The 27,614-nt window shown below is 40.9% G+C and overlaps 1 protein-coding gene and 1 long non-coding RNA gene across 6 annotated transcripts; one reads left to right on the plus strand and one right to left on the minus strand.

Annotated features, from left to right (window-relative positions):
- Positions 1 to 682: 682 nt before the first annotated feature.
- Positions 683 to 27,339, plus strand: dgki (diacylglycerol kinase, iota). 5 transcript variants are annotated; one of them, XM_056748396.1, is made up of 33 exons: positions 683 to 1,174; positions 13,913 to 14,021; positions 15,018 to 15,113; positions 15,639 to 15,713; positions 16,046 to 16,102; positions 16,190 to 16,258; positions 16,340 to 16,408; positions 16,501 to 16,617; positions 17,612 to 17,686; positions 17,920 to 18,015; positions 18,181 to 18,263; positions 18,916 to 18,976; positions 19,245 to 19,358; positions 20,077 to 20,202; positions 20,634 to 20,712; positions 20,902 to 20,957; positions 21,053 to 21,115; positions 21,249 to 21,322; positions 21,591 to 21,702; positions 21,785 to 21,984; positions 22,309 to 22,371; positions 22,782 to 22,882; positions 22,970 to 23,049; positions 23,589 to 23,633; positions 23,715 to 23,784; positions 24,061 to 24,101; positions 24,203 to 24,321; positions 24,431 to 24,456; positions 24,684 to 24,721; positions 24,903 to 25,023; positions 25,738 to 25,774; positions 25,851 to 25,947; positions 26,034 to 27,339. In XM_056748396.1, the coding sequence occupies exons 1-33, from the start codon at positions 984 to 986 to the stop codon at positions 26,148 to 26,150; spliced, it is 2,877 nt and encodes a 958-aa protein (XP_056604374.1). In that variant the 5' UTR covers positions 683 to 983; the 3' UTR covers positions 26,151 to 27,339. The 5 variants fall into 5 exon arrangements, with proteins under 5 accessions (XP_056604374.1, XP_056604375.1, XP_056604376.1 ...); XM_056748397.1 differs by having other exon boundaries at positions 16,193 to 16,258; XM_056748398.1 differs by having other exon boundaries at positions 15,642 to 15,713.
- Positions 2,003 to 7,662, minus strand: LOC130420884 (uncharacterized). The gene is made up of 3 exons (XR_008906729.1): positions 7,596 to 7,662; positions 5,420 to 5,510; positions 2,003 to 2,252 (listed from the first exon to the last, which is right to left on the minus strand). It is a non-coding gene; the product is annotated as an uncharacterized LOC130420884 (long non-coding RNA).
- Positions 27,340 to 27,614: the final 275 nt, after the last annotated feature.

Here is a 27,614-nt window from a genome sequence, read left to right on the forward strand (position 1 = left end):
CTTAAGCACAAGCTATGTTTATATTTTCGCTATTTAAATTATTCTCATTGGAAAATTCATGAAATTGTGCAAAACCATCCACTTGCATCACATGCATATTTAGTAATATTTTAAGAATGGATATTTAAAGCATAGAAAAAATGTCTGGTGTCTGCCTCTATATCGGAGCGAGACTGTGTAAGCGATGCTTTTCATACCTTAAATCACATTAACCAAATTGTATTAGAGAAAAAATGTCTGTACTATTTAGACACTCATGGATTCATATCTGACCCCTGTTTCAGATGGTTTATATTCTGTAGTCCTGTAATATGAAAATCAAAAATTTTGTTCACATCAATGGGTTATTTCTAAGGCACATTCAGACCTGCCAGTCGTTTCTGTCCATTGCCGTAAAAACAGATCTAATGATTATAAGAATGACAAATGGTACAGTTTCTTATTTACAATAATTTCAATTAATCAGGTTTAAAAAATATGGAACCAAAATGGGGGTGTAGCCAGTATTAAAATACTAACAATAATGATATCTGGGGTGATAAAATGTTTAACACTAATGGTATATTATATATAACGAGGGGAATTACATTTTCTTTTCTTTCAAATGTTCATTTTTTATTGATCACAATCAGGTCCGGTGTGTGTGTGTGCGCACGCGCGTGTGCGTCTGGCCAGAGACCCTCTGTCCTACTTTTGCCTGATGCGATTGCCGTTGCGTTTCGAGGATGAGGACGGATATCCCACAATGCTCTGCCTGACAGAGTCGTGAATGGATGCAGTTGCGTGTTCCTATACAGTCCGTCTTCGTGCGCGTCTCCGCCAGACAGACCGACAGATAGATAGATAGATAGATAGACAGACAGACAGACAGACAGATAACGTTAGACAGATAGATCCTATGAGGTGCATTTCAAGATATATCGGACGGGACCTTTAATCCCCCTGAGAGGAGAGAGGGGGGTCCACTCACTGCCGACTGGAGCATGATGGACCCCCTGACCGACACACGCGCGTCTCCGGGTGGGCGCAGCGTCACAGAAGCCGCCAGTGAGGACAAGGCGGACGTTCAGAAGCGCGGCTGCGGTAGAGAAGTGCCGACCGGCGGCAGCGACATGGAGGATCCGCTTGAGGACAAACTGAAAGGTCTGGCGTTCAGGAAACAAATCTCGTACCGGTGAGCGATTTAAATCAAGATACATGCATGTTCAGCGTGCGCGTACTCGCCATATGGAGAAAGATACAATGAAACATGTCGCTGTGTTTGATGTTTCTGTTGTTTTACACCTTTTGATTTACAATGATCCGTTAGTTGTCCATTGCAAGCATAAATAATGAACAATAACAAGATACTTTACGCCGTATTATGACGTTCCACTGAAAATAATTTGCAGTAAGATTATACTAAGATCTGTACCGAAGATTTGGTATTATTTATTAAATAACCACGTGCATTAAACATTAGAGTTGGTCACCATGTTAAATCATTTTAAGTGTGTGCGTGTTATCGTTTGGTCTGATATTGATTTGCAAACAGCATTGGTATGTATTGTTTTGTCCACATCAAACCTTTTCTGCTTTTCCCAGATTGTGTGATTGACATTTGACCAGTGCAGACATGAATATGATGGAAAACAACTGATGCATTGCTACAGTGATGATTTTGACTTGAGCTGCATATGTTGCCTCATGCCACAGTCATGCTTTATGACTGTCATTTTCAGTAGAAGTGCTTTGTCTATACAAGGCTAAAGATTGACTAGTTGTTTTTGTTAGGGCAATAATAGTGTCTCTCTTGTAAAGATTTGTAATCTGTTATAATCATGTCTACATTGAAACAATGTTTTGTGCCTTCGAACACAGCCTCTGACCATGTTTCACATGACTGGTAAAATTTGTCTACCTTTTTTGCATTTAGTTTTTCAAGGAAATTTATTTGTTGTCAAAATTTCTCGTCCGTATGTCATCATCATTTTCTTTATTTGTTTGCTGCAATGCATTGTGCGCTTCCCAGCGGTGTAAGATGTTTGAAGTCGGGCACGAGGGTAGAATAGAGCGTCTGGTTACAAGATTTTTCAGTTTATTGGTCTGTTTTCAGGGACCCCTGGTTCAACCTTTCCCTCCTCCATCGCACACCTGTTAGAGGAGGAGGGTCACTCACTACCACTCTCCCTGCTCCCTGGTCAGCCTGGCGGAGATCTTCCTCTGAGCAGATCAATCCTTCCCTTGCTCCTGGTGTCACATTTAGGGTCAGTCTCTGAAGAAATGATCAAAGGAGAGATCTATATCCATCACCAATTCAGATAAGACATCAAGTCCAGTAAAACAACTAAACAAGCTAACATTGCCTTAAAGGCGATGTGTCAAACCCGTAGATAAAAGCATGTTGTTGGTGACCTTTTTTTAAGCAAAGGGGCTAAAAATGGAATCTTTTATGTTCCCAAAGACACAAACACCCTTTCCCTACAACTCCTATAGTTTTTTTTCTAGTAAATGATATTGAGAGTAGAAAGAGACCATTGTCATTTGGTGTCTTAGAGCAGCATAATAAAATTGCCTAAAGGAGTTAAAACAGAAGACAGTGACCCATAAAAAGTACTCTTTCATAAAGCAGATCACAACGAGGGTTGTAGATTTGTACATGCTTGACACATTTTTTCTCTTCCATACTGTTAAATAATTAAATGTGTATTTATTGTAGTCTGCTCATCTAGTCAACAGAGTCAAAACCAAACCAAACATGTGCTTTTTGGTACTTCAAGTGCAAGACCTGTGGTTGATAGTTGATAGTTCCCCCAAAATATATATTCTTGTATCATTTATTTACCCACATGTCACATGTGCTTTAAAACACCACATGGAACACTAAAGAAGAGTGATTTGTGTCCATACAATGGAAGTCTCATGTTATTTGGTTGCCATTGTTCTTCTAAATATCTTCTTTTGTGTTTTGCAGAAGAAACTCATGCAGGCATGGAAAGATATAAAAAATGATGAAAGTATTTTATTTTTGGGTGAACTATCCCTTCAAAGAAAGTACATACAGTTTTTCTTCAAAATCTCCACCATTAAAGTGGGAGATTCACACCAAAATGGGGCTGGTGGGAGATATTTTAGTATTAGTGACATTGAAAAGTCATCTCAGAAGTAGATCAATTTATATTATTTGAAAAAACATGCTGATGAATAGTGTGGAATAAAACCTGTAACATGTATTAAGAAAGTAAATGGTTTCTTTGCTTTACGAATACCATTTAATCGCAGACATTATAGAAACGAGACCAGTCCCGTTGAGTGATTCATTGTAAGCCACACGGTAGCGAAATAGATGAGAATGAGCCGAATATTTGATTACTAACAAGTCTTGTGTTTTATCAGTGCAACTTTAAGACCCCTGGTGCGTTTAGTCATCTGTGCCATTCCTTCTCCTGTTTGCCACTTAGTTTAATGCATTTGGCTGAAGTCAGCGGGGTAATTTTGAAAAGCGTGCACCTTTTCTGTAGATAGTTTGCCACTTAGAGCTAACAGGAGTGAATAAAGAGAGCCATTTTGTCTCCGTTTAGGTGTTTGTGCACTTGCTTGTGTTGTTTATTTCATATTTGTTTCTATTTGGCATGAAATGAGAGTGTGAAATGCCCTGCACACCTACTGTAAATGTTGTTGTGAAGCTCAAAATATGTAAACGCTTTACGTGGGATAGGGTAGCGTTCATATATTTTGATTCTAATGTGCTTGCACCTTTTTTTGACTCGCTCCCCGCAATTGTCCTTTTGTAAGTTGCAGTTTGGCTGGACCCAAGTGGATGCGTCCTGTGACCATGGTGTATGTGTGTAATGCAGGGGGGGTCCGGTGATGTATGCGTTTGTTTCTTTTCCTAAACGCAAAGGGAGGACTGCAAATTTGTTCTGTGGACTTTACATAAATGGTCATAATCTTTCCTGAAGGTAGCTATGTGCGCAGCGGGCGGCTTAACGCAGATGAGCCTTTTGCCATTTTCCACTGGGGTGGGGGTTTGTAATACAGTATGAGGAGACACATTAAAGGATTGGGTTTTTTCCTTATTAGGTGTACGATCGTAAGAGGCTTTCCTGCTGCTGTTCTGTTCGGTGCCTCCAGGCCTGAAGCAGAAATTTAGTCCAAGGCTTTTGTCTTGTAAAGGCCCTGTCTGTCATCTCTCTCTCCATCCTCTTCTTTGCTTAGTCAAATTTGGAGGCCGTGCATTCCTGCGCCTGTAGCTCTGGCAGAGGAGTACCTTCAGACAGCCGCCCCATCGAGGTGCGAGCATCTCTATCTCCCACCCGTCTCCTGCTCCCTCTCACATCCATCGGGGAGTTAACACTGTCTCATCACATGTGCGTCTGATTCTCTCCAACACATTCGGCTGAATCTTTTATTAAACATGATGCAGTCACCATTCACTGCCACAAATTTGCTTCAGTGGAACATGTGGTGAGGTGTCATTGTTTTGGATTGTTATCATAGACTTGAACACGCTGTGGTATCACATAATAATGGCTGTGTGTAAAGTTTTGTCTATTAAAGAAAACAATATAATTCATTCACAATTTATCAGATAAGTGATAGATATTCACGAGTTGGTGAAAATGCACTAAATTGATATTGGGCATTATTCATTCGTTTTTTAATCTATTAGTAGGGATGACAGATTATGTGATGGATGAAAGTTTTATTAATGATTTGAATTGTGATGCTGTATAATTTCACTGATTGCAAAAATAATATCTGTAATATCAGTATTAAATCCTGATGTGATGTACAAACTAATCGTTTTTATCCATTATATTACCGTCATCCCATAAGAAATAAAAATCTCTATTACCCTAGACATCAGTGAGATTAAATCGAGAGCAATGAAACCTTTTGTTGTTTCACCTGAGAGAACTATCACAAAAGTCTCAATTAGTTTTAATTCGAGTTTTATGACAGATCAAAACAATGTCACAAACTGAGCTCAGATTTGCCAAGTGTGCAATCAATATATTTCAATATATAAATGAAAAAAAATCTGACTACATGTGAAGCTCATTTGCAATTTCCCGACACACTTCTCTCTCTTTGTTATTCTCTGGGCCTCTCATCGGCTGTAATGCGTTCTGCTCACTAATTATGTCTAGTGGTTTTCTCCAGCTGTGGTCTGGGAGTTCAGTCTTCTCTGCACAAATAGCACAAGGTTACAGCAGCCCAGGCTTCATTTAGCAAATTATTAATTCAATTAGACAGCCAGGACCTCAGGTGGAAAACCAGGAGGCTCCTCACGTCCCAGTGGCTCTCAGCATACAGTCCTCAGAGGAGATGTGGCTTTGCTTTTATCACGCTAATGGAGGATCCCGAGATCAGGGTCCTGACACACATTACTGTTCTATTCAGAGAGATTTTTTCAGCAGACAACACAAACATTTACCTGATCATTACCATGAAAGCCATCTCCCACCGTGTTTAGAGTTTTGAGCTTTTTGGGGTGCGGAGAGATTGGCAGCAGGATTGCGTATTGTCTGAAATAAAAACAGGATGCGCAACAGGTAAAAAGTCATGAATATTTATTCTTTGATGTGGAAAGGTACATTTTCATTTCCATGCGGTTTAGGATTTTCATTTCAAAACCTGTGGCTTGGATTATCAACCATCTCAGCCTCAGGCAGCAAACATGGACTGCCAACAACCCGTCTGATTCATCCTTAACACAAAAATGGGTGGAGCTTTCGGAAAACTCTGAATTGATTGGCCCTCTAAACGCAATTTCCTCAAGGGTTCTGCATGTTTTTATCTGACCATTTACAATACAAAATGAAATCATTAAAAAAGACCCGGTAAGGATTTTGCAAATCCATGCATTTATTGTAAGCATCCATTGGTCAGGTCTAGCTGTGTTTTTGGACTTGTGAAAGTGGGACCAAACAGGCACTTTTCGTAGGTGTGCGGTCAGGGATGATGTCTCTCCACAAAAATCCATCTCGGCCCTGAGCTCTCCTCCCGATGTTCGGGCTATTTTAAGCAGATGTATGGGTCAGATGAGGGAAAGATGCGTGCTTCCGACGATTCCCCCGCACCCTGCGCCTAACGCCGAGGTTAATTATGGAGGTGTCAGCAGCCAGAGGAGAAGAACAGAGAGAGAAAGAGAGAGAGAGCTGGTTCATGTACAGGCAAGAGTGGGCTCCAAACCTCCCACATACACTGCTCCTAATCTCACACACACAAAAGGATCATCGTCACAGTTATATGCAATTATACAGTCCCATCCCACTCTCTCCCACTCGCTGAACGCACACAAGACGGTGTGTTGTTGTGTTGGCATATAGACCGAAAATGTGGGAGAGCATCACATATATACGGTGCGAAGTATAAACCCACAAGGGGCAAAATGTGTGCATGCTGTGTGGTTGATGTATCAAAAAGTTTGCACTTTATAGTCCTGATTATTATTGTGTCTCAGATTATTGTGATGCTTTTCTTGTTTTGTGATTGGCTCATTGGATTATATGACTTTTGATGGTTCCCCATGATTTAAAAAAAGCCATTTGAGAGTAAAAACAAAGATAAATGTTAAATATTGTTAATTAAAATATGAATTATATATTTAAAAAAATGCATTTTAGTAACATTGCCTGTCTGAACTTTATGTATGTTATGTTGTTGCTAAACTCTGAGGGATTGACCTGACTTCTGGTTTCCTGTGATTGTTGTTTGCCCAAAGGCAGACGGATTTCGTGTGTGTGTCTGTTTGTTAGGTCACAGACAGTCAAGGGAAGTACACAGAAACCGCAGGGGGTCTGGACCTCTCCCTCAAAACACCAGAATATGTGCCACAGCTGTTTCTGTGTGCCACAAATGCAACTGAAACAACAGAATTTACATGCGAGATCGAAGTGTGCTCATAATGCAGTGAGTGTTTTATTAGCGTTATATCTCAGCATCAGAGGCGGAATCAGTGTTATTTACTGTGTTAATAAAGAGCTGCCATCAGTGCTGTTTACCCGCAAGGATTGAGTCTGCTATAAGACATGATGCTTACAAAGAAAATGAATCCATTTATCTGCGAAAATTATTGGTGGTGTTTGTCAAGACAGGCATCACCATTACTATTGCTTATACTTGATATTAAAGGTTTGTTCAAATCCCTCCCCCTTAGTATTGAACTTTAACACGTTATTTGTCCACCAGCATTTGTTTAATCGACCTGAATGATACCTCAGGAGTGATGGGATATATTAAGAAAAACAAAACCTATAAACTTGCATTGACAGAGGGAGCCGAGCCATATCTAACATTTCTGAATATTATAGAGACTTTTGCAGTAAGGAAGCACCTAGCAACCAACCAAAAACTTGGCAACCACATAGAGACGCATAAAAAAAAAAAGAATTTAACAACACTTTGGCAAACACCCACAAGACCCTGGCAAGCACTAAAACTGCAAGTTTTTCACGGGAAAGCACCACTTCTACAAATAATGTAAAAACATGCTTTTCTTTTTTTATGTCAGTTAAAGTAAAATGTTTGTCATGAAGAGGTGTTGATGGTGAGGATCAAGAGAGTCAGGTGCAGAGCGCAGGAGAGAACGAAACGCTGAGACCGCTTACCCAGAAGCACTTTGATACGCGTGAACGGCACTCAGCAAAGCCAAACCGCCCACAGCCCCTGTGCCCGCTAAAAGAAAGGAGAGAGATAAATGTAGGACACATGGGTGGAGAGAGAGAGAGAGAGAGAGAGAGAGAGGGTGGTGAAGGACAAGGTGCATGTGCCCCACAGCATCTGTTCTGCCAAGAAACTTTGAAGTTTGACCTCTCTGAAGAAAAGAAACGCGGGAGAAAGAGAGAAGGCACTTGAAAGAAAGAAACAAAGAGGAAGATGAAATGTTGAGAATGATAAAGTGAACAATAATTTAGAATCATTATACTCAGTAAAAGAATAATTCACCCAACAATGACAGCCACAAAAGTATAATAATGGTAGAGCCTATGATATTGTCTAGATCACAGGTCTCTTAAAAACCAAAAGGATAGTTTTTTTGCTCTTTCATAGCTCTGGAGATTTGAGTGAGTTCGAAGGTGTTTCTCATTTAAGTATCAACTAAAAAGTATGTCCTAAAATTGCTGAAAATAAATATAAACAGAAACAAATTAGACGGTTGTTAAAGTACATGAAGAGTATGGAAGTGTAAAATGAATGTAGATGGTAGAGGTAAAATAATCTGGATTTGGGTAAATTTGACAGATCTTCATAATATTGATTTTTGATTGCAGACTTGACAAATCTGAGCTCAGTTTGAGAGATTTGTGAGATTTCCGCCCATTTTCTTTCTAACTGAAAGCCAAACGGTTCCATTTGCTCTCTTTTTAATCTCATTTGAATCTAGGATAAAGATATTTTGTGTTTTTTTTCTTAAGGGAAGTTATGATGATGGTCAAGATATTATGTGACTTCATAAAGCATATAAGCACTTGTACGATTCTTTTTGTAAGCCCTATCATCTTCACCTTTTCACTTTCTAATATAAGGGCAATGCTAAACATTGATTGGTTTTAGAACCACGTGAGGGTAAATAACTGAAGACTAAATATTTATTTTGATATGAAGAGAGAAACAAACTGACACATTGCCGCTTCTATCGCACATGACGGGAGAGATGAGACGTGTCATGGGGACGAGTGAGGGATGAGCGTCATTTGAGAAATGTGGAGGATATGTGTGTGTGGCACTGTGAGGCAGATGGATATAAATATCCGTGAGCTGCTGTTTGGGGACCTCAAGCGGGAAATGCCCAGGCTTCCTGTCTGACCACTATACCAGCAGGATGGGAGTTCTGGTACATGCTTTATACTCGCACAATATACAAAAAACACACCTTACACACTCATAGTGTTGGATTAGGCTTAAAAAGGAAAAACATGTTTTATGCACTTGTCAACGTGAAATATATTTATTGTGCTTTTTATATACTTAACACATTCATATACACAATATATGTAAGGATGGAAAGAGCATAACACCACTCCCACTTTCAGCACACCAATCATCTAGCTTGGAGTTTTCCTTCCAAAACTGTAATCAGAAGATTTAGTTTAAGATAAAATAGATGAAATAATGGCATTCGTTGAAGATGTTAAGCATCTATCAGCCAAAGACTTAAGCTTTCCTGGCATTTCTCAAACGTTATCTGTGCTTTCAGAAGCAGATCAAAGTCTTATCCTGAGATCCTGAAGGACAGACAAAGTCATGCAAGTTTGTTAAAGAGACAGGAACCCTTGCGAAAGAAAAATATGTTGTATCAATCCATAATGCACATTCCATCTTATACCTCAATGTATATAACTACATCTACCCACGGATACATCCACCTATTGTGATCCGGTCATGTGACGTATGTGCTGAGTTTGCGTGTTTTCATGTGTGTGTTTGTGTCGTTTTCCTGCCATTGTCAGTGGGTGTGTGTCAGGTTGCAGTGACAGAGCTCAGGGCGAACGAGAGAGAAATGGGTCTCCTTCCGGCACACACATTAATACAGTCACAACAGCAAACAAACACACAGAAACCTTGGCCTGGGGGAACTCTGTCCAATGCACACAAACTAAATGACGAACCGCACAATGCAGAAATGCAATAGTTTATAAACTGCATCCTCACCTTGGGAAGAGTAAACAGCCTCAGAGAGGTAAAGAAGTGTTGCAGGGTGTTTCAATTTCAGTGATGTGGGTATCCTGTTACTGTGAGAGATGTTTGAGGAACGCACGGTGGCATTTTTGGTTATTTTGTGGTTACCATGGTTTATATCATCATGTTTTTTGTTTCATTTATTGTAAAGAACAGAAAGTAAATTTCCCATAAGGATTATCATGATGAAAAGTCTTAAAGCACTTGTATACTGCTCTTATGATTAACAGAACACAAGACGTGTCCTAAAAAAGGATGTAAATGTGTTATGTGACGGCTTTATCTGGAACATTCTGAACTGCCACTTGATGCGCTCGTGTGCCGTACTGTACGTTGTTATCAGGATGCTGTTGGCGTGAGATAAAAGCGAGAAGATTGAATTAGCTCTAATCACCGATCTGGACGAGATGCCTCTCGGGCCGGGGTCTCGTGGGAGCGGGGCGTTCGCGGCGATGTTGTTACACTTATCACCTTCTCACTCACGTTTGTTCGTTCCAGTGCTGAGTCTCAGATCTTAATCTCCAGAGCGAGAGGAGGGAATGGGAAGAAGGTCTCGGGAGTCAAGGACATCCTGCTTTGTTGAGATGGACGAAGGGAAGGCGTTTTGTAGAGCGCTCGTCGCCTTGAGGAAGTTAGTCATGATGGGGCTGAGAGAAGCTGTCCTTCAGGGCTCGAGTTGAGTCGAAGCAAACACGCTGACCCAGTTAGAACGTTGTGTGGGGACATGAACAGATTCAAAAGTGGGGAGGAATATGGAGAGTGATGAAATCACACATGGCTTTTGTCCACAGCGTTAATTTCTGCGTCATGTTTCCAAGTGCCGGCTAAATGCCACAGATTCATGATTACATAATCAAACTATTCAAAGCTTTGCATCATTACATCTGACATCATATCCTGTAGAGTCACGGCCTTGTGACTCAATCAGTCTGTGCAACACAGACAACCAGTCAAACACTCAGTTAGACTGACAGATCCCTGGATAAAGTGTCCTTTTGTAACGGTTTGGTGTTGCAGAAGTTCAGCTAGGGTTGCACAATGGACCTTAAAATAGCTGGAAGCTCTAGACGCGGGACTGACCTTGCGCCGGCTCTGCGTGGGGTAAAGATAACAGCAGTGATGATAGTGAGATATTCTTATCTGTCTCTAGGGACAGAACAGGATCTGACACCCAAGCATGCTCTAGGGTTCTCAGGTATCCTCCATCGGGTCTCAGTTATCCCTCAGGCTGATGATCTCAGCTTTACATGGAGGCTAGCAGCGTGCCGGATTGTCTGTGTTAGGTGTGCTCGAGCTCTAGACGGGCAGCCATGTGTAACAGTGATGTGAGCCTACAATGCGCCAGAGGTGAGTCGTCCACCTGCCCGTCGTTGTCTGTAGCGTCGGATGAGGCCGGACGACCTGGAGACACGGCTGTGTTTAGGACCAAAGGGCTTCGGAGAAGAAATGGAAGGATGATCAGAGCCCAACCCAAAGGGGAGGACAAGCGAGTGTTATGGAAGGGCAAGAAGCGGAAAGGGACCTGGTACCAACGTCTTTTGGGATACAGGTTAGTCAGGGCATTTTAGCCTACAGCTGAACTGTTTCGTTAAGTCTTACAGAGGGAGCTCGTGGGCGACGCTGAGAGATGAGATCATAACTGTGTACGTGGGTTGACACCCAACTTAAAGCATGGAGGGAGTATGCAACCCACACACATCTACAAAACCTAATTGGCCGAGACAATGTGTGCAGGGACAGACGTTATGATGCTGACAACAAGATTTAAGACTTAAATACACTATCGGTGGCGCGTGTTGCGCCGTTGCCTTGACAACACAGGAGGGATGATATTACCGCAGGGCATCTAGGGAGGGAGGGAGGGGGAGTCACGCATCCCCTCTATTTGCACATGTAAACCTTCAGTCCATCCGTACAGCCTTTATCTTGATTAACAGGAACTCTGGCAAATTATACCGGCCGATGATAAATGTCACACGAGTTCTGAAATCTCTCAGTGAAGACAGACCATTGCCAAAACCGGTTTTAGTAGAACTAATTTCATTACAGCTGTCTTCCCGATTGCAGTCCTTGTCTGTTTCCACCGGCTCTGGTGGGCACGTGGCGTGGCCTTTATCTCCAATTGTGTGCCGTGCACTCAGTTGATTGCTTTCTGGTGAAAAGCTCACTGTGTTTACCCAGGACCGATTATACACCCTAATGTACGGCATCTTTAAACAGACGATGTTATTGATTGATTTGTTTAATGTCATGGAATAATATTAAGCAGAAATGCGTTACTCATTTACCTGACTGAATTAGGAAGGAGCGCACAGAGAATCTCACAGAATCGTTCTCTGGATTGCATCTGAAACATTCAACAGTTTGTTCATAGTTTATATATATATATATAGAGAGAGAGCATTTAAGATTTGCTGTAGCTGAAGATGGCATTAAGATATCTCTTGGTTACTTTATATGATGGTTTGACATTGCATCCTTATTGATTAACATTGCAATTTTGAGCACGCTTGTACTTTTACAACTTTGGTGTTTTGGCCAATCTTAGCACAGACATTGTCATGATCTCTTCTGAAATCTTATCAATGTGTAACATTATAGTGTTCTTCTAGGATTCCTTTAATCCCATTTGTAGAAACAAGTGAGATGTTCACTGAGATCGCATTCATAATTTTTCTTCATATTGAAAACGTGTTATCTGTCTATGTGCGTTTCATTCTTGTGTGTGTGTTGTTGCTTGTGTGGGGCATCTTTGTGTATATTTGTTGTATTGTATACTTGTAGTTTGTGTGGCATCCTTGCCTCATCGTGGCAGGTTTTTCGTGCATTTGTGTTTGTGTGTTTCAGATGTTAGCTTGGCCAAGTGTGTGTTTTTTATTGTTGTGTGTGTGTGTCACTTTTTGCCATTTTTGTGTCTCTGTGTGTGTTTATGTGTGTTTTGCTTTGTGTGTGTTGTGTTGTTATGTGTGGCATCATGTGTATGTCTTTTTGTATATTTGTTTTGCGTATTTTATTGTGTGTGTGTGTGTTGGTTGTCGCGTAAGGGGCCTTCAGGCGCTTCATCACAATGGCATGATTCCAGCGCACATGTCATCCGACTGTAGGTCTATTTTTAGCCAGGAGGGTCAAGGTGTGTGATCTCACTGGCCGGCTCGCTTTACAATAGAGCAGGTAACTGGACTCTCGCTTGTGTTCACTCTGATCCAGGATAATTTTAGACGAGGATCTGAAACTTTCAGCGCGGTGTCAGGTGTACGGCCCACCTTTCCCTCGTCCGTTGGCCTTCTCGCCCCCTGCCTACAATGCTTGTGTTGCGGGCTTGTGTAAAATTATACACCGAGCGCAGGGTCACTTTCAACCTGCGCTTCAATAGGCACGGCCATATGGCACTGTATGATGAATATGTTAAATAATGAGCTCTTTGGAGGATGAACGGGTGGTAACTGTTTTTAGGGAAGGAGCTGGAAGCTTAAAGGTTGCAGAGGACATTCCTGGAAGAGCAAGATGTCATGCTTTATGTTATTTTTAAATACAGTGTACAACATTTTTTATCAGCATTGCGAAATACAGTTGGAAACCATCTCTAGTAGTAAACTCTAGTACATATCTTGCTTTCTTTTTTAAATTTGAAGTTATTTTCTGATTCTGCATGTTCAAAAATACCAGATGTGGACACATTCATGAACTACGATATAGACTTTAAAATGTAAAACTATTAAACCATATTTTTATAAGCATGTATGATATATATAGCCACAGGTCAGATTTTTTGGGCTGTTGTGGTGTAGAAATAAGTTTGTTGGCGCGAGACAGCAGCCAGTTTTGTTGAAGATTGACAGACTGGGAAAATGATGAAATAACTGAGTCATACAAACCCCTGACTGAGACACACACACACACACACACACACCCCGTGTCTGTGAGTGATCCTGTCTGTCTATTACACACCATATGAGCCTGAGGCTCTCTCTGCACGCAGGGAATTGTGGGAACTTCCTGGCCAAGCAGACTGGTCAACAGATTGGTCTGAATCATTTTGATACTGGCACAACGTGGATGCCTGTCTCCTGTTGTGTGTTTTTGTGTGTGTGTCTTCTGCGGTTTACCTGCACAATGATTTCTTTATTAATCTAGTCACGCTCCACACAATATCCACAGTAATAACCCCAAACCCATTATAACCATTTTCTAACTTTCTCCTGGATGAGTTTGAGCTGAAGTGATTTATGGTTGTTGTGTGTTGCAGGAAAGCCATCTCTCGGTCCGGTCTGCAGCATTTGGGCCCATCCCAGAACCCTTTCTCTACCCTGAGCAATGGACCGGTCAAGGAGCTTCGCACCACGATGGATTGGAGCGTAAGTGCTTTGGTTTGTTCTTCATTTTCATGTCTCGTGTCTCATCAGATCTTTGTTTTTCTCATCCAGTGAGTGCAATGGTGCAGTGTAATGTCACTTTCACATTCAGTTATGTCCAAAAGTGACCTATTTGTGCAGTATTTGTTATTAATGCCCGTTCAGTAAGCATCCCCATGTCATCCAGCCCGAATACAAGCAATACATAATGCTTAAGCTGTGATGAGAAGATCGTGATCGTTTTGCTCAAATCAGCACATTTAGTCTGGAAGACCCGGTGTGCCGTGGGCGGTTGGCAAGGCTAAAGAGAGACTAGTTGATCCAGGTTCTTTGCATACATATGGAGAGATGGAGGGGCGGGGCTCAGTAGGGCGCTTCCTGCGCATCTTCGCTGGCCTTTCCTTCCCTGCTTGTTCTCCACGTGACCATCAAACATTAATGCGCCTTCCTGAAGCTGCTAAGCATGTGGTGTCAACACAGCGTTAATTGATGCACAGTTGATGTGTGAGAACTGAATGCATGAGTTCATGCAACTTTATTTCGTATTAAATGATTCTCTATGTTGAATTTGTGTTATTGCGTGTTGATATAAATTGCGATATCGCGTACAAATGTGTGGGGATTAAAGATCCCAGGAAATACAGTCGAGTGCAGTTTTCCTTCTCGTGTTGTTGGACTTCCTTTTGAAACAAGAAGCTGGGGCGGGACATATCTAAAATATCGAATAACCATTTGTTTATCTGTAAACCACGGTTAACCATGACCACTAGTTTCTATTGCTGGAGACAGATCTCGTTTAGAGATTTTATTTTTTTAATTTAATTGGATAACATTATTATCAGTTTACCATTGTGAATTATGATATGGTTCAGAGAACATTTTTCAACTGATTTTATGTACTTGCTTGTAGTTTTGTTTATTTTTAGTTACACTCTGTTTTAAAACCCATACAGATAAATAAATGCCCTTAAAGTTACAAAATATTACACGGTCTTGCAGGAGAACGCTGTCAACGGGGACCACCTGTGGCTGGAGACCAACTGCTCTGGGGACCTGTGTTACCTGGGCGAGGATACATGCGTGGTCAAGATTTCAGTGAGTATAACGTTGATGAAAGAGCCATGAGTCAGAGAGTCAGCGAGTCAGACGGCTGGTGTATTTTAGCGTTGACATTTTCTTTCATGAGATAATGTGAAGCCGGTGTGTATTGAGAAGCAGAGGTGGCTATTAGTCTTAGAATGTGCAGCAGGTGAAAGGATGACTTAATGCGCTCTCTGTCTGGCTTTTGTTGAGCGCTGCGATGTTGTCGCGTAATATGGCGACCCTTACAATGTCACTTCAATCGAGTTGGCAAATACTCGCCTTAGACGATACAAGGTTTTTACAGCTGGAAGATGAAAGCGTCCTGAAAACACATTCTCATTTTAAATGAAATACAAGACGAATAATACTTTATGTTTGTGTTTTTTCAGATATGTAAGAATAAGCTGTTTTTAGTTACAGGTGCTAAAGGATCACTGTTATTTATAGTTTTTTAGGATAGTTTATCCTAAACGGTGTCATCGTTCATTTGAAATGTTCTCATAGTGGTGTGTTGTGTCCTGTTTGGTTCTCTTTAAGAAGTCAGCACCCCGCAGGAAGTGCGCCGCCTGTAAGATTGTGGTCCATACGGCTTGCATCGAGGAGCTTGACAAGGTGAGGGGATGCAAAAAATAGCAGTTTATGTCATGAATATGCAGCAAGAGCTATACGGATGAACGTTGACTGCAGGTGTGGATGTTTGTCTCTTCAAACGTGCGTCACAAGGATAAGGCAATGGGATGACAAACTGTAATCTCTGTATTCCAATTATGATTTTAAGGATCAAGCGTTATGGCTCTCTGCTGTTGCGATGTTTGGTTATATTTATGAGTGCAAATGCATGAAAACTGAAAGAAATCTTTGTCCCAGTTCATAGTTGTGTGTATTTCCACAGTATTTTAGACATACAGCAGCTCTCATTTGTAAATGTTTTCTCTCCATACCAGATTAACTTCCGTTGTAAACCCACATTTAGAGAAGGCGGCTCTCGATGCCTCCGAGATGTAAGTCCATCATGATTCATACTCCTCTGTGTTATAACATACTGAAATACTACTGGCCTATTTACATGCATTGTGTGTTTTTTGCAGCAGAACGTTTTGAGACATCACTGGGTCCACCGACGGCGACAGGAGGGGAAGTGCCGACAATGCGGCAAAGTAAGAAACTAAAACCCAATGTTATCAGACTGCTGAATGTTTTTCAATATAATATGTTTATGTTATATTTTCTTTCGGTAGAGTTTTCCACAGAAGTTCTTCCATAATAAGGAGATTGTGGCCATCAGCTGCTCGTGGTGCAAGCAGGCAGTGAGTCACATCTGAAATGTGTGTTTTATGCTACTTTATTTAATGTTAACTGTAACATTCTCTCTCTCTCTATGTTTGTCCGTCTCTTCAAGTTCCACAACAAGGTGACATGCTTCATGCTCCATCAGATCGAGGAGCCGTGCTCTCTGGGAGCTCACGCGGGGGTCATCATCCCACCCTCATGGATTATCAAAGTTAGGAAACCCCAGGTACGTCCACCTCAAAAAGACCCACTGTAAACATTTTGGGTGAACTATCATAATAAAGGATGAGTTGAAGGATGTAGTGCCTTATAAGAGATGCTTTGTTTTAGAGCTGTGCTGCATGCTCTTGTCTCCTCACTTATGCTTTGGCCTAAATGTGCTTTTGTTTATTGCAAACATTTCTTTATCTGTGACATGTTGTATAATGCTCTTAGATGATATGCATTTTGTATGGAGATACAGGATGAAAGCTTCTTGCATCATTTCCTACACTACAGTCAGTAAACATCATGGTTTATCATTGAAAGCTATAACGAATTGATCAAAAACCTACCCATCAAATCATTTTTTGATTTTTTTGAATTTTTTTTAACCACATCCACTTTGATGACACACTCACCTCCGATTGGTTGATGGGACAGGTTTTTGAAGTGTGGCTGTTGTCACTTTCAATTCTGGAGTTATCAGAAGGGAAGCCGCTTGTAGTTGAACTATTACTGTGTTGGAATAGAAAATAGAACATTTTATGATTCACGCTTTTATTTTTGATAAATTATATTTGTCAAATTTCTCAATTTAACACATACAAAAATTTGTCCTTTTTAACAACCTCTCACCCCCACAATATGTATTGTATTAATATATATATATTCATTATTAAATTGTATAAGTACAATTTTGAATTTTTTATAGTACAGAATACATTGGAAGCAAAAAAGAACAGCAACTTAAATTGAAAATTCGAAATATATCGCATTTCTGGATTTTTGAAGCCAATGCTCCTTTTATGCTTTTGTTTAAATAAAAAAGCAGGGTTCACAGTTTCAAATGACCTTCTAACGTAGGTTTGGATGAGGATAATGATTACATCATTTATTCATTTATGAAATTGAGATCTTTTTTGGTTCCATCGGTTATAAATGAACTACAGCTGTAATTTTCTTTGCATCCCGATATGATTGTTAAGGCTTAGCTGCCATCTCTCCTCTGTCCCTCTCAGAGCTCCTTTAAAAACTCCACACGGAGGAAAAAACGGACGTCCTTCAAAAGAAGAACCAGCAAAAAGGGCACCGATGTGAGTAGCTCCTGAGGATCCATCCTGACCTCACACACCTTGAAAACATATTTTATTGTCCCGTCTCTTAAATAATCCTGAAAAACAGAGTTTAGTTTCTGTATTTCCGAGAGCTTGTCTTCCCTTAACTCCTGCTCGGCTATCATCTGTCTCACTGCACTGCTGTGTATGTGTGTATTCATGTTCAGATGTGTGTGTGTTTTGAGCTGAATAAAATGCATTCACTTCTGCAGGAATCGAAATGGCGTCCGTTCATGTTGAAACCGATGCCCTCTCCTCTTATGAAACCGGTGCTGGTGTTTGTCAACCCTAAAAGTGGAGGAAACCAGGTAACCTTGTGTTTGAACCTGAAAGGTTAATTGTACACGTGGCTGACCAAGCGTTTGCCAAAGTCATAAATGTAAACGTTGTTATGATATACAAATATTTGACAGTCAAATGCTACTGTTGATTTCTAGAATCATCTGTCTGTCTTGTCTCCGTCTGTCTCTCAGGGGACGAAGTTGTTGCAGATGTTCATGTGGATTCTGAACCCTCGGCAGGTGTTTGATCTGTCTCAGGGCGGACCGAGAGAAGCGTTAGTTTCCATTTCATATCACGATCTCTAACCTGAGGTGCATCATGAAGTCTGTGCTGCTTTCTGTCATACTTCAGTATTCCAGAAGCCGAGTCTATCTATTAATGGAGCACAGCACAGATGCTCTGATGGAGAGAGAGCGATCAGGCACAGTTGGGTGGCGGGCTGTGATTATACAAGCTCTGTTAAATCAAACACACACGTACACACATACAACATATTTACACTTACGAATCTTAAAATGTCACTGCATTAGAAAATATCAAGGCATTTATAACAAGTGGCATTTATTCTGCAAAACAACATTTATTCCGTAGGTTTGGAATGGTAAAATAGCTAGAACATTCAAAATAAAGACAAAAGGTTTTTAGTTAATGTGATGAAATACACTCTTGTAGGTCATCCGTGTAAACGGAAAGAGAGGAAGCCATTTAAAGGTCTTTGCGGAAATGTTTTAGAAAGGTTCTGGAAAGGGTCTAGGAGCACTACTTTTGGAAATGCTACTCATCTTTTGGAGCGGCAAGTTAAAAAAAATCATGGCATTTTTATGGTGCTTTAATGTATACCTTTCTATTCAAGGACATTAATAAATTGAAGTTATTTTTTACCATCGAACATTAATAACAATTACTAATATGTCTCTTGTCATCAGGTTGGAATTGTACAGAAAAGTGCCAAATCTTCGTATCCTTGCCTGTGGGGGAGATGGAACGGTAAGACCTGATGCATGCTGGGATGTACAGAATCATCCACCCTGTTAGACATTTTGATCACACTTCCCTCTGGTGACAGTTATGAGAAATGGCACCAACCATTTTGCTCAAAACAGCCTAACTAAGAAATGAATTTCAGAACTATCGTGCTTTTCTTGTCATTTAAACATCCACAGTTTTTATGGGACCAACACAACCTCTATTTTGTGTAAATCTATTAGCCTGTAAGCCCACGGCTCTTGGTTTACACTGAGTTTTTACTCTCTAGGTGGGCTGGATTCTGTCAGCCTTAGATGAACTTCAGATGAACCCGCAACCTCCTGTAGCTGTGCTTCCTCTCGGTACAGGAAATGACCTCGCCAGGACACTCAACTGGGGAGGGGTCAGTGACTTTTGTATTCTTATAGATGAAATGAAGCTTGTGTACCTTATAAAGTTCAATTCATAAATGTATTGTTTGAATCACATACACGGGTAAACCAATTACACAATTTTGATTCCCACAGAATCAGATTCACACTGTCATTTCTCTGAATGATTCAGTCTGTATTACACATCATGAGAGTGTATGAAAACAAACACAGTTTGCTGGGTACGATCGGCTGTGGTTGTGATGTTGTCTGGTTAAGTGCTTGTCACTGATAGAGGATGCTCATTATTTTCCATTATACTCTGACTGTGAGCCTCCGAAGCGCTGGCCTTGAGTCTAATGTGTGTCTTTTTTCCCTTCTGTATTTCTGCCACAGTCTAAAGTCTATTATTAGTGGTGCGCTGGCTGTAATGACACTCGCCGTCATGTTTCCCCCCACTCTCAATTGATAGTATAATCATCTCGATTCATGTCAAGGACTGTGTTTATGTCATGAGTGAATAGCCCTTCATGTAGATGTGATATAAATGGTAAGATCAGGGTCGTAAATTAAAAAGCGTGCAAGGTAAAGTACCCCAGACATTTGAAACACGAGATGTAAAATGCCATTAAAAAAATGAATGACTTTTAAGAGGCTAGAACAACACTTATTTATCAAATTGGGGTAAAAAGAAAATGACAATGAGTAATGCAATACAAATCCAAAGTGATGTCCACACATCTGTCTCAGGGTTACACAGACGAGCCCGTGTCCAAGATCTTGTGTCAGGTGGAGGACGGTACTGTGGTCCAGTTGGATCGCTGGAATCTTCAGGTAGAGCGATCGTCTGTTCAGCCCGAGGACGGGTCACAGAAGGTGCGTAGTAGAAAGAGAATCACAGAGATTAATATCTCAGTTATTTCTCATAGACATGAATGAGATTAAATGATGAGTGAATAGAAACGTTGGCGTAAGTCTCATCTGTGTCTCAGATATTTCTCTTGAGAAAAGGACAGAAAATTCACAAATGTCTCATTAAGTTTCTGAAGAGATTTAATAATGTCACAAATTGAGCTCAGATTTGTCAAGTCTGCAAACATTATATTGAGGATCCATACTCTTCATGTGTTTCTACAATTGTCCTTTGTTCCTGTTTTTATTTCCCTGGAGCAAGTTGATACTTAGATAAAGCACTGAAAATTGAAACAAACTGAAAATCCATCAAAGCTCCTGAGCTATAAAAGAGCAAAAAAATATATTTTTTTAGGTGCTAACATCCTGAAGTATCTGTGTGTTTCTGTTATCAGCTTCCTCTGAACGTGTTCAATAACTACTTCAGCCTCGGATTTGATGCACACGTCACTCTGGAGTTTCATGAGTCAAGAGGTTAGTAAATATCCTAAGCCATACCAACTATAACAACCATATTCTACCCCTAAAAGTATTTAAGTTTTCCCTAAAGTTTAATTACACCAAAAACAGTCAAAATCATTGTCCATGTAAGTTTCATTTTAAATAAATTTGTTCTGTTCTCTTTTCCATATAAGACAACTGTGTCCTTCTATCTCTCCGCAGAAGCAAACCCCGAGAAATTCAACAGTCGCTTCCGTAACAAGATGTTCTATGCAGGGGTGGGTTGAGTTGAGTTCATACCTGAGAGAATAAATGTGAGCTTATACTGAGAGAGAGAGAGTGAGTATGTGTGACTCTACTTTTGTGCCCTCAGGCGGCATTCTCCGACTTTCTCCAGCGGAGCTCCAGGGACCTGTCCAAGCACGTCAGGGTGGTGGTGAGCACAGCGAATTCAGCAGAATCCCTGATGTTTGACGGGCACGGTGCATTAAGAGCAGAGAGAATATCCTTAGATTTAACACGTTTTTCTCTTTCATTATTTTTCTGCATGTTTGTGTTTTCTTTCAAAGTGCGATGGCACAGACCTTACACTCAAGATTCAGGAACAGAAGTTTCAGTGTATCGTCTTCTTGAACATACCCAGGTGTGTACTTCACATACACTATAGTGCAGAGCTTTTCTTCAGCTCGTCACGGTAATATCTTGGACAGTAAGTGATGGTAACCCAGATGGCACCATTTCCTAAATGATGTAGCAGCAGTTTCTAGGTGTATTTTTTTATTTGAGCATTTTTACTCTTTGCTTGTTTCTTTATGTCTTTTAATTTAGTATAATTTTCTTCAAAACCAAGTTGTTTGTCCAGATTTCAAGAACCCGGTTCACCTCATTGACCCTGTGTACTTTATCTACAGGTACTGTGCCGGTACCATGCCCTGGGGTAACACGGGTGACCACCGAGATTTTGAGCCCCAGAGGCACGACGACGGTTGCATCGAGGTGATCGGATTCACCATGGCTTCCCTGGTGAGCACTTCATCTCTGTATATAAATAACTGGAGTGAAAGGATTATTGTTTAACCTTAGCATACCTGGTTTTGGCCACAAGGCGGCGCTGCAGGTGGGCGGCCACGGTGAACGTCTGCATCAGTGCAGGGAGGTGGTTCTCACCACGTTCAAGACGCTACCCGTGCAGGTGGACGGCGAGCCGTGCCGCCTGGCGCCCTCCACCCTCCGCATATCCCTGAGGAATCAGGCCAACATGGTGCAGAAAAGCAAGAGACGCACGTCTGTGCCTTTGCTGAACGAGTGAGTGTGTCATGAGGGACATCTGTTGATTGCTTATCCTGTCAAAAAGGTTTTTCGCTGTATGGGATTGTGTAACTAACCGGTCTAACACAAAATGCTGTGTGTCATCCCTGCTTCCGTTTCTGGAGAATGTTCTAGTAACAGCACTAATCTATATGTGGAGGTTCTGTTCTTTACTTCTTTGTGTGGTGCTCTGCAATGCGTTTTCTTTTTCTGTCTCCATCTCTCCCCTCTTAATTATCGGTTGCCCTTCATCTTTGTGTCTCATCTTCACCTCTCTCTCTGACTGGCTTGGCTGTGCTGCGTGTGGCTGTGCTGTCGCAGCATTCAGAAAGTGTGCGCAGCCGACCTGCGCCGCCTCTCTGCTCCCCCCGACTCCTTCTCTGTGTAAGTACGGGTTCTCACGCCATCCCTCCAGCACACACACACACACCTGAGACTATGTGTGTGTGTGTGTGTGTGTTTCTGTGTGTACTGCATCCAGCTTACAGTGTCTTTGGGGAATGTTTTGTTTCACAAAGTCACTTTATGACATTAATGAACATCGGTCCTATTGTGAAGTTCATATCTCCTCTTCATGACCTCATCTTCCGGGTTTATAACTCTGGACCGGTAGAGTTGTTTATTATCATTCAGTATAGAACATCACATGTGTTAGTAAATGATCACAGTGTAACTTCCTCTGAGTAAATGTCTGTTCCACTTTCACGTGTATTGCTTCATTTTCTAAGAACTAAACAAATTTGGTACACTACTTCCTGTGGCATCTCTTCTCTTTTTTTGTCTGCGTTTCACAGCCCGCATGCAGTCCCCGACCGTCTGCGACTGCGCGTGAACCGTATCAGCCTGCAGGAGTATGAGAGCATGCAGTTTGACAAAGAACGCCTTCGTGACATCTGTAAGATTTTCCACAATTCAGTTCTGTTCAGTTTGCAAGTATTATCATAACAATCGCTGTTAAATAAATGTGCGTGTGTTTGTTCAGCTACTCCGGTTGGCATTGTGGTGGTGAGAGGCGACTGTGACCTAGAAACATGTCGACTTTACATTGACAGACTGCAGGAGGTGAGCTCATCTTCACTTTTCCTTTACCAGTCCAGCTGGTCTTGGCAGTCAGACGTCGGCAAAGCAAAATATTTACTAGATGACTATTATGCATCCATACAACCAACAAAACAAGGCGGACGTGATTGTTTTGCTACACTGACTCATAAATGTGTCTGATGTATACCAGGGTCACGAGTTGTGCCCTTTTTAGGCATTTTGAAAGGTATAGTTCACCCACAAATTATATTTTTTCCTCCTTTATTTAACCTCATGTCATTCCAAACTTGTATGACATTCTTTCTTCTGCAGAACACAAAAGAAGATTTTTTGAAGAACGCTAGTAACTAAATAACATTGAACCCCATTGACTTCCATTGTATAAGCAGACATTCCTCAAAATATCTTCTTCTGTGTTTCACGGAAAAAAGAGTCGCACACAGGTTTAAAAGAACATGAGGGAGAGTAAACGATAACAGAATATACATTTTTTAGGTGAACTCTTCCCTTAATACTGAAGCTCAAATCTGTATCATCTGTTAAGTGTTTCTTGTCTACAGGATTTGCATCAAGCGCCCTCTGCTGGCCACAGAGTACATTACCAGGTAAATTCCTGACACATATCTCCTCTGTTTCTAGAAATATGTCCCTGTTTTACATATATTAATTCAGTTTGTTTTTTGCAGGACGAGAGCACAGGCTTGCCGCTGCCTAGTTCAACACACAGGCTTTCACCAAGCTGGAGTTTCCTTGACTGTGAGCTTGTGTCTCAGCATTTCTATTCATAGTAGCTCTCTCTCTCTTCTGTACTGTAAGATCCAATGCATACTCATACATAAAAGTAGGTGAACACAAAGTAGGTTAAACGGCCTGTCTGAAAAATAACACATGGTTTGTTGGTATTGACAGTCCACACTACTAGTGTAGTCAATAATTCACAGTTGTGTACTTTAATAGTGTGCCATTTATGTCTAGGTGTCCTACAATTATTATGATTAATCTGTATTATTTTACTGTACATTCTTTTCCCAGCTACATCAGCTGACCGTGTTTATCGCATAGACAAGGCTCAGGTAGGATTTAAATTGTACCTAAAAGTAATATCTGAAAGAAAAAAAATGATATTAGCGAGTTGTATAATGTGTTCTTGTAATTTATTTATGTGCACGTGCAGGAGCATCTTCACTTCGTGACTGAAATTTGTCATGATGAGGTGTTCATCCTGGACCGCGAGGCCCCAGCGGTGAGCCGGCTACCTGGAATGCCGGATGTTGTTGTGGAACCCAGCTCAAGGTGACAATCCTCCCAGACATCTTTCATTTTATTATTTTAGTTTCTGTTTATTGTGCCTCATTGTGGAATGTGTTTACTAATAATTTGTGCTCTTATTTCCTTATGGCAGCATTCCCCTCACCTCAGAGGAACAAGGTACTGTGTAAACACCAACCTTTCTTTGAAATTATGGTGGAGAGGCGGTAAACAAGACAGGACTTTTTCTTTAGAGGGATATTTCCTGTAAGAAGTCATGGAATAACCCCACTGAAAACATTATCCACTGAAATTCCCTAATGATTCATGCCAAAGTTTACAAGATATTGTTAATTCTAACATATGATCCTTACTCAGCGATATATTCAATCTTCTCTATTTTGTAGCTCTACTGTCAGCAGCTATCAAAGGAGAGCTTACTACGGTAAGCTTCTTATTTTTAATTCCCTTATTGTTATTCTTTTTTCAAATGAAAGTGAAAGAACTTTGTTGTATGAGTCATCAGGGTGGAGGATGTGAACATGTTAATGTCGAGTCTATTGTTTCCAGTTTTATTATGTAATGACACAAACACGCTCATGTGCTCCTGACCTGTGATCCATCAGGTGTCCAGCTCCTGCAGCGGCGGGGTCAGTCTGTTAGCACGGGACACGATGGGCTGCACTGTTTTGCATTTGGCCGCTCAACACGGTCACACTGACGTCGTGAGTTTCATTCTAGAACATGGTGAGTGTCTGGTTCACACATGCTTGCGTGTTCAAAGTTTGCTCATCACATGCTGCATTAGACATCGTTATCACTTTCTGCATGTCCTTAATTTAACACAAAAACAGTACCTACTATTAGCGCATAGTATAAGTAGGCGACTTAGTATAAGTAGGCGACTTATACTATAAGGAACAGACTGGGGACAGACTGACATCATCGAAAACGAGGCCGACCTGGGAAGAAAACCGGAAGGACAGATATACTGCAATGGTTTGGATACCATCGGCTGTCTGTGACATGAAAAAACAAGAGATGCGTAAAAACTTTGGATTGGCTGTGTGTGAGCGAATGAAATGGCAGTTTAAACAGTCACTAATATGTGATGGTACAGCTTATGTGGTGATGTTAAATAGCTCGCGTGGCATGCATCCTTGCTTATATCGTCACATTTAAGATCCTAAATCATTTTAATAACTCCAGTTTAGTTCTCCAAACCATTACAGTCTAGTTCTCCAAACCATTACAGTCTATCTGTCCTTCTGGTTTTCTTCTCATCTCTGACTCGCTTTCGGCCTGAAATCATTATATTGTAACATGAAATTATGGTCAGAAGAGCTTTGCAAGAAGAACTTTGTCATTGCGTTGAATTTATCGATATCAAACTAGTGGTCGCTTTTGCAAACTAAAGGTTATAACTTTTTTATGTGTTTCTAAAAAACTTGTTTTTTTCAGGTTCAAAGCTTATGTTGGATTTAACAGCGAAGGAAACGTATGTAACTATATTTAAAAAAATGTATTTCTCTTTCTGTTTTAGACATTTTACATGTCTTTATTTGTGGTTTTAGAGGAGACACTGCTCTGCACAAAGCTGCTGCCCAGCAGCACCATGATGTGTGCAGACGCCTACTGGAGGCCGGGGCTTCCCTCCGGCCAAACTTCCTGGTGAGAATTAGATTTTCTTTGACCTCAGTATTTGGTAACCATCTTGATCTCACTTATTTGACATGAACTGCAATTTTACATTCTAGGGAAAAACGCCTAAGGATTACGCCCTGGATGCTGGGAACATCGAGCTGGCGTCCCTTCTGGAGAGCCAGACGTCGGATCAGCCCGTGGCACATGAAGATCTTGAGACGGCTGTATGAATGGGTTTTACTGCACCCGGTGTTGTATTTGTACCCACAGACGGGTCTGCCAGCGCTCCTCCGAGCATTAGAGAGCACGCTCTTGCTCGCAGAGAGAGAACAAGAGAGCGTGAAGGAGAAATACAGATGGAAAGAGGAACGGCTATGGAGACGACTCGGGTCGCTTCTCTAGATGAAGAAAGTCTAGGAAACGTCTAGCTGTTGTTTTCCACTAATGTCACTGTGGAGTTTAGAATGTTTTATTTTTGGGGGGAGTGGCTTTGTTCTAGGATTTTATTTATTTATTACTCTTATTTATTGAACTATTTATTCATTGATGGGTTTGGTTTTATTCTCAAAAAGCCTGCGCCTGTTGTTTGCCAACACGGATCACAGGTTAGTTTTTAGAGAAACGCTTGCGAGTGAACTTTGTGTGCCAAAGACGCACGGGACGCTGAGGATGTTGTTATGCTGTAGAAATCATTCCAGCAGATCCTTGACAAACCCGAAGAGGTTTGTGTTCGTTTCAGGGGAAACTTCCTTCATTTTTAGATTTTAAACTCATACCCCTGAAGCTGTTAACTCTTAAATCTTCATCACTGCATAACAACTTTACACGTTGGGTTCTTTTGCATTTGTGTGCCGTTACAGTGGTGTGATTGTGAAAATATCTTATAAAACTGATGAAAGATCTGAGCCATATTCAATGCAATATGAATGGATGACATTTGTGCATTTCTCTATTTTCTATTACATTACATTAATGTTTCAAGACGACGAAATAAGTCTCTGGTGAAAGAATGGGTGTGGTTTTCTCATTGATGGCAGCTTATTGGTTTTTTGCTCCTTTGAAATGCCAAGTTGCTGATTGTAAAAAGACAGAATGAACCATGTAAAGACAAGTAAGAGTATTTAAACACAAGAGTTCAGTGGCATTTTCTCACACTCATGTTAACATTTCACAGTCCTTTATCACGTCACGTCAGAAATGACCGGACAAGCATGACACAGCTGCCATAGGAACACGCTGAGGCTTCGTGAGATGAATTTACATATGAGTGATCTGTTGTGAAATCTTGTATTATCACTTGAGATTGTTTAGCATTATCGTGCATGGATTTTTGTTACCTCTCTGGATGTTTCTTCTCCCCTAATTATATAAGGAAATGGCATTATTTCTATTTTAAAGTAATGAAATATGAAAATCGTACAGTGGTTGTATTTTGCTTTTTTATCTCTCAAAAGACGGGACTACTTGAATGTTTAAGTTTATTCTGAAAATCTGTTTTGAGTGTGTGAGGTTGAGGAGACTGTGGACATCATCACATGAATCTGTGACAAACATCATGTTGCACGATCTCAAAACTGGAATGTTTTCTCATTAAACAGCAGTGAGATGGAAAGTACCAGCTTTGTTCTTTTATTTCATGGTAAAGTAGTTTTATGAACCTGTAGTGCAGGAAGAACAGTTCAAACCTTAGTGTT

This window comes from Triplophysa dalaica, chromosome 5 (assembly GCF_015846415.1).
Source record: "Triplophysa dalaica isolate WHDGS20190420 chromosome 5, ASM1584641v1, whole genome shotgun sequence".
NCBI lineage: Eukaryota > Metazoa > Chordata > Actinopteri > Cypriniformes > Nemacheilidae > Triplophysa > Triplophysa dalaica.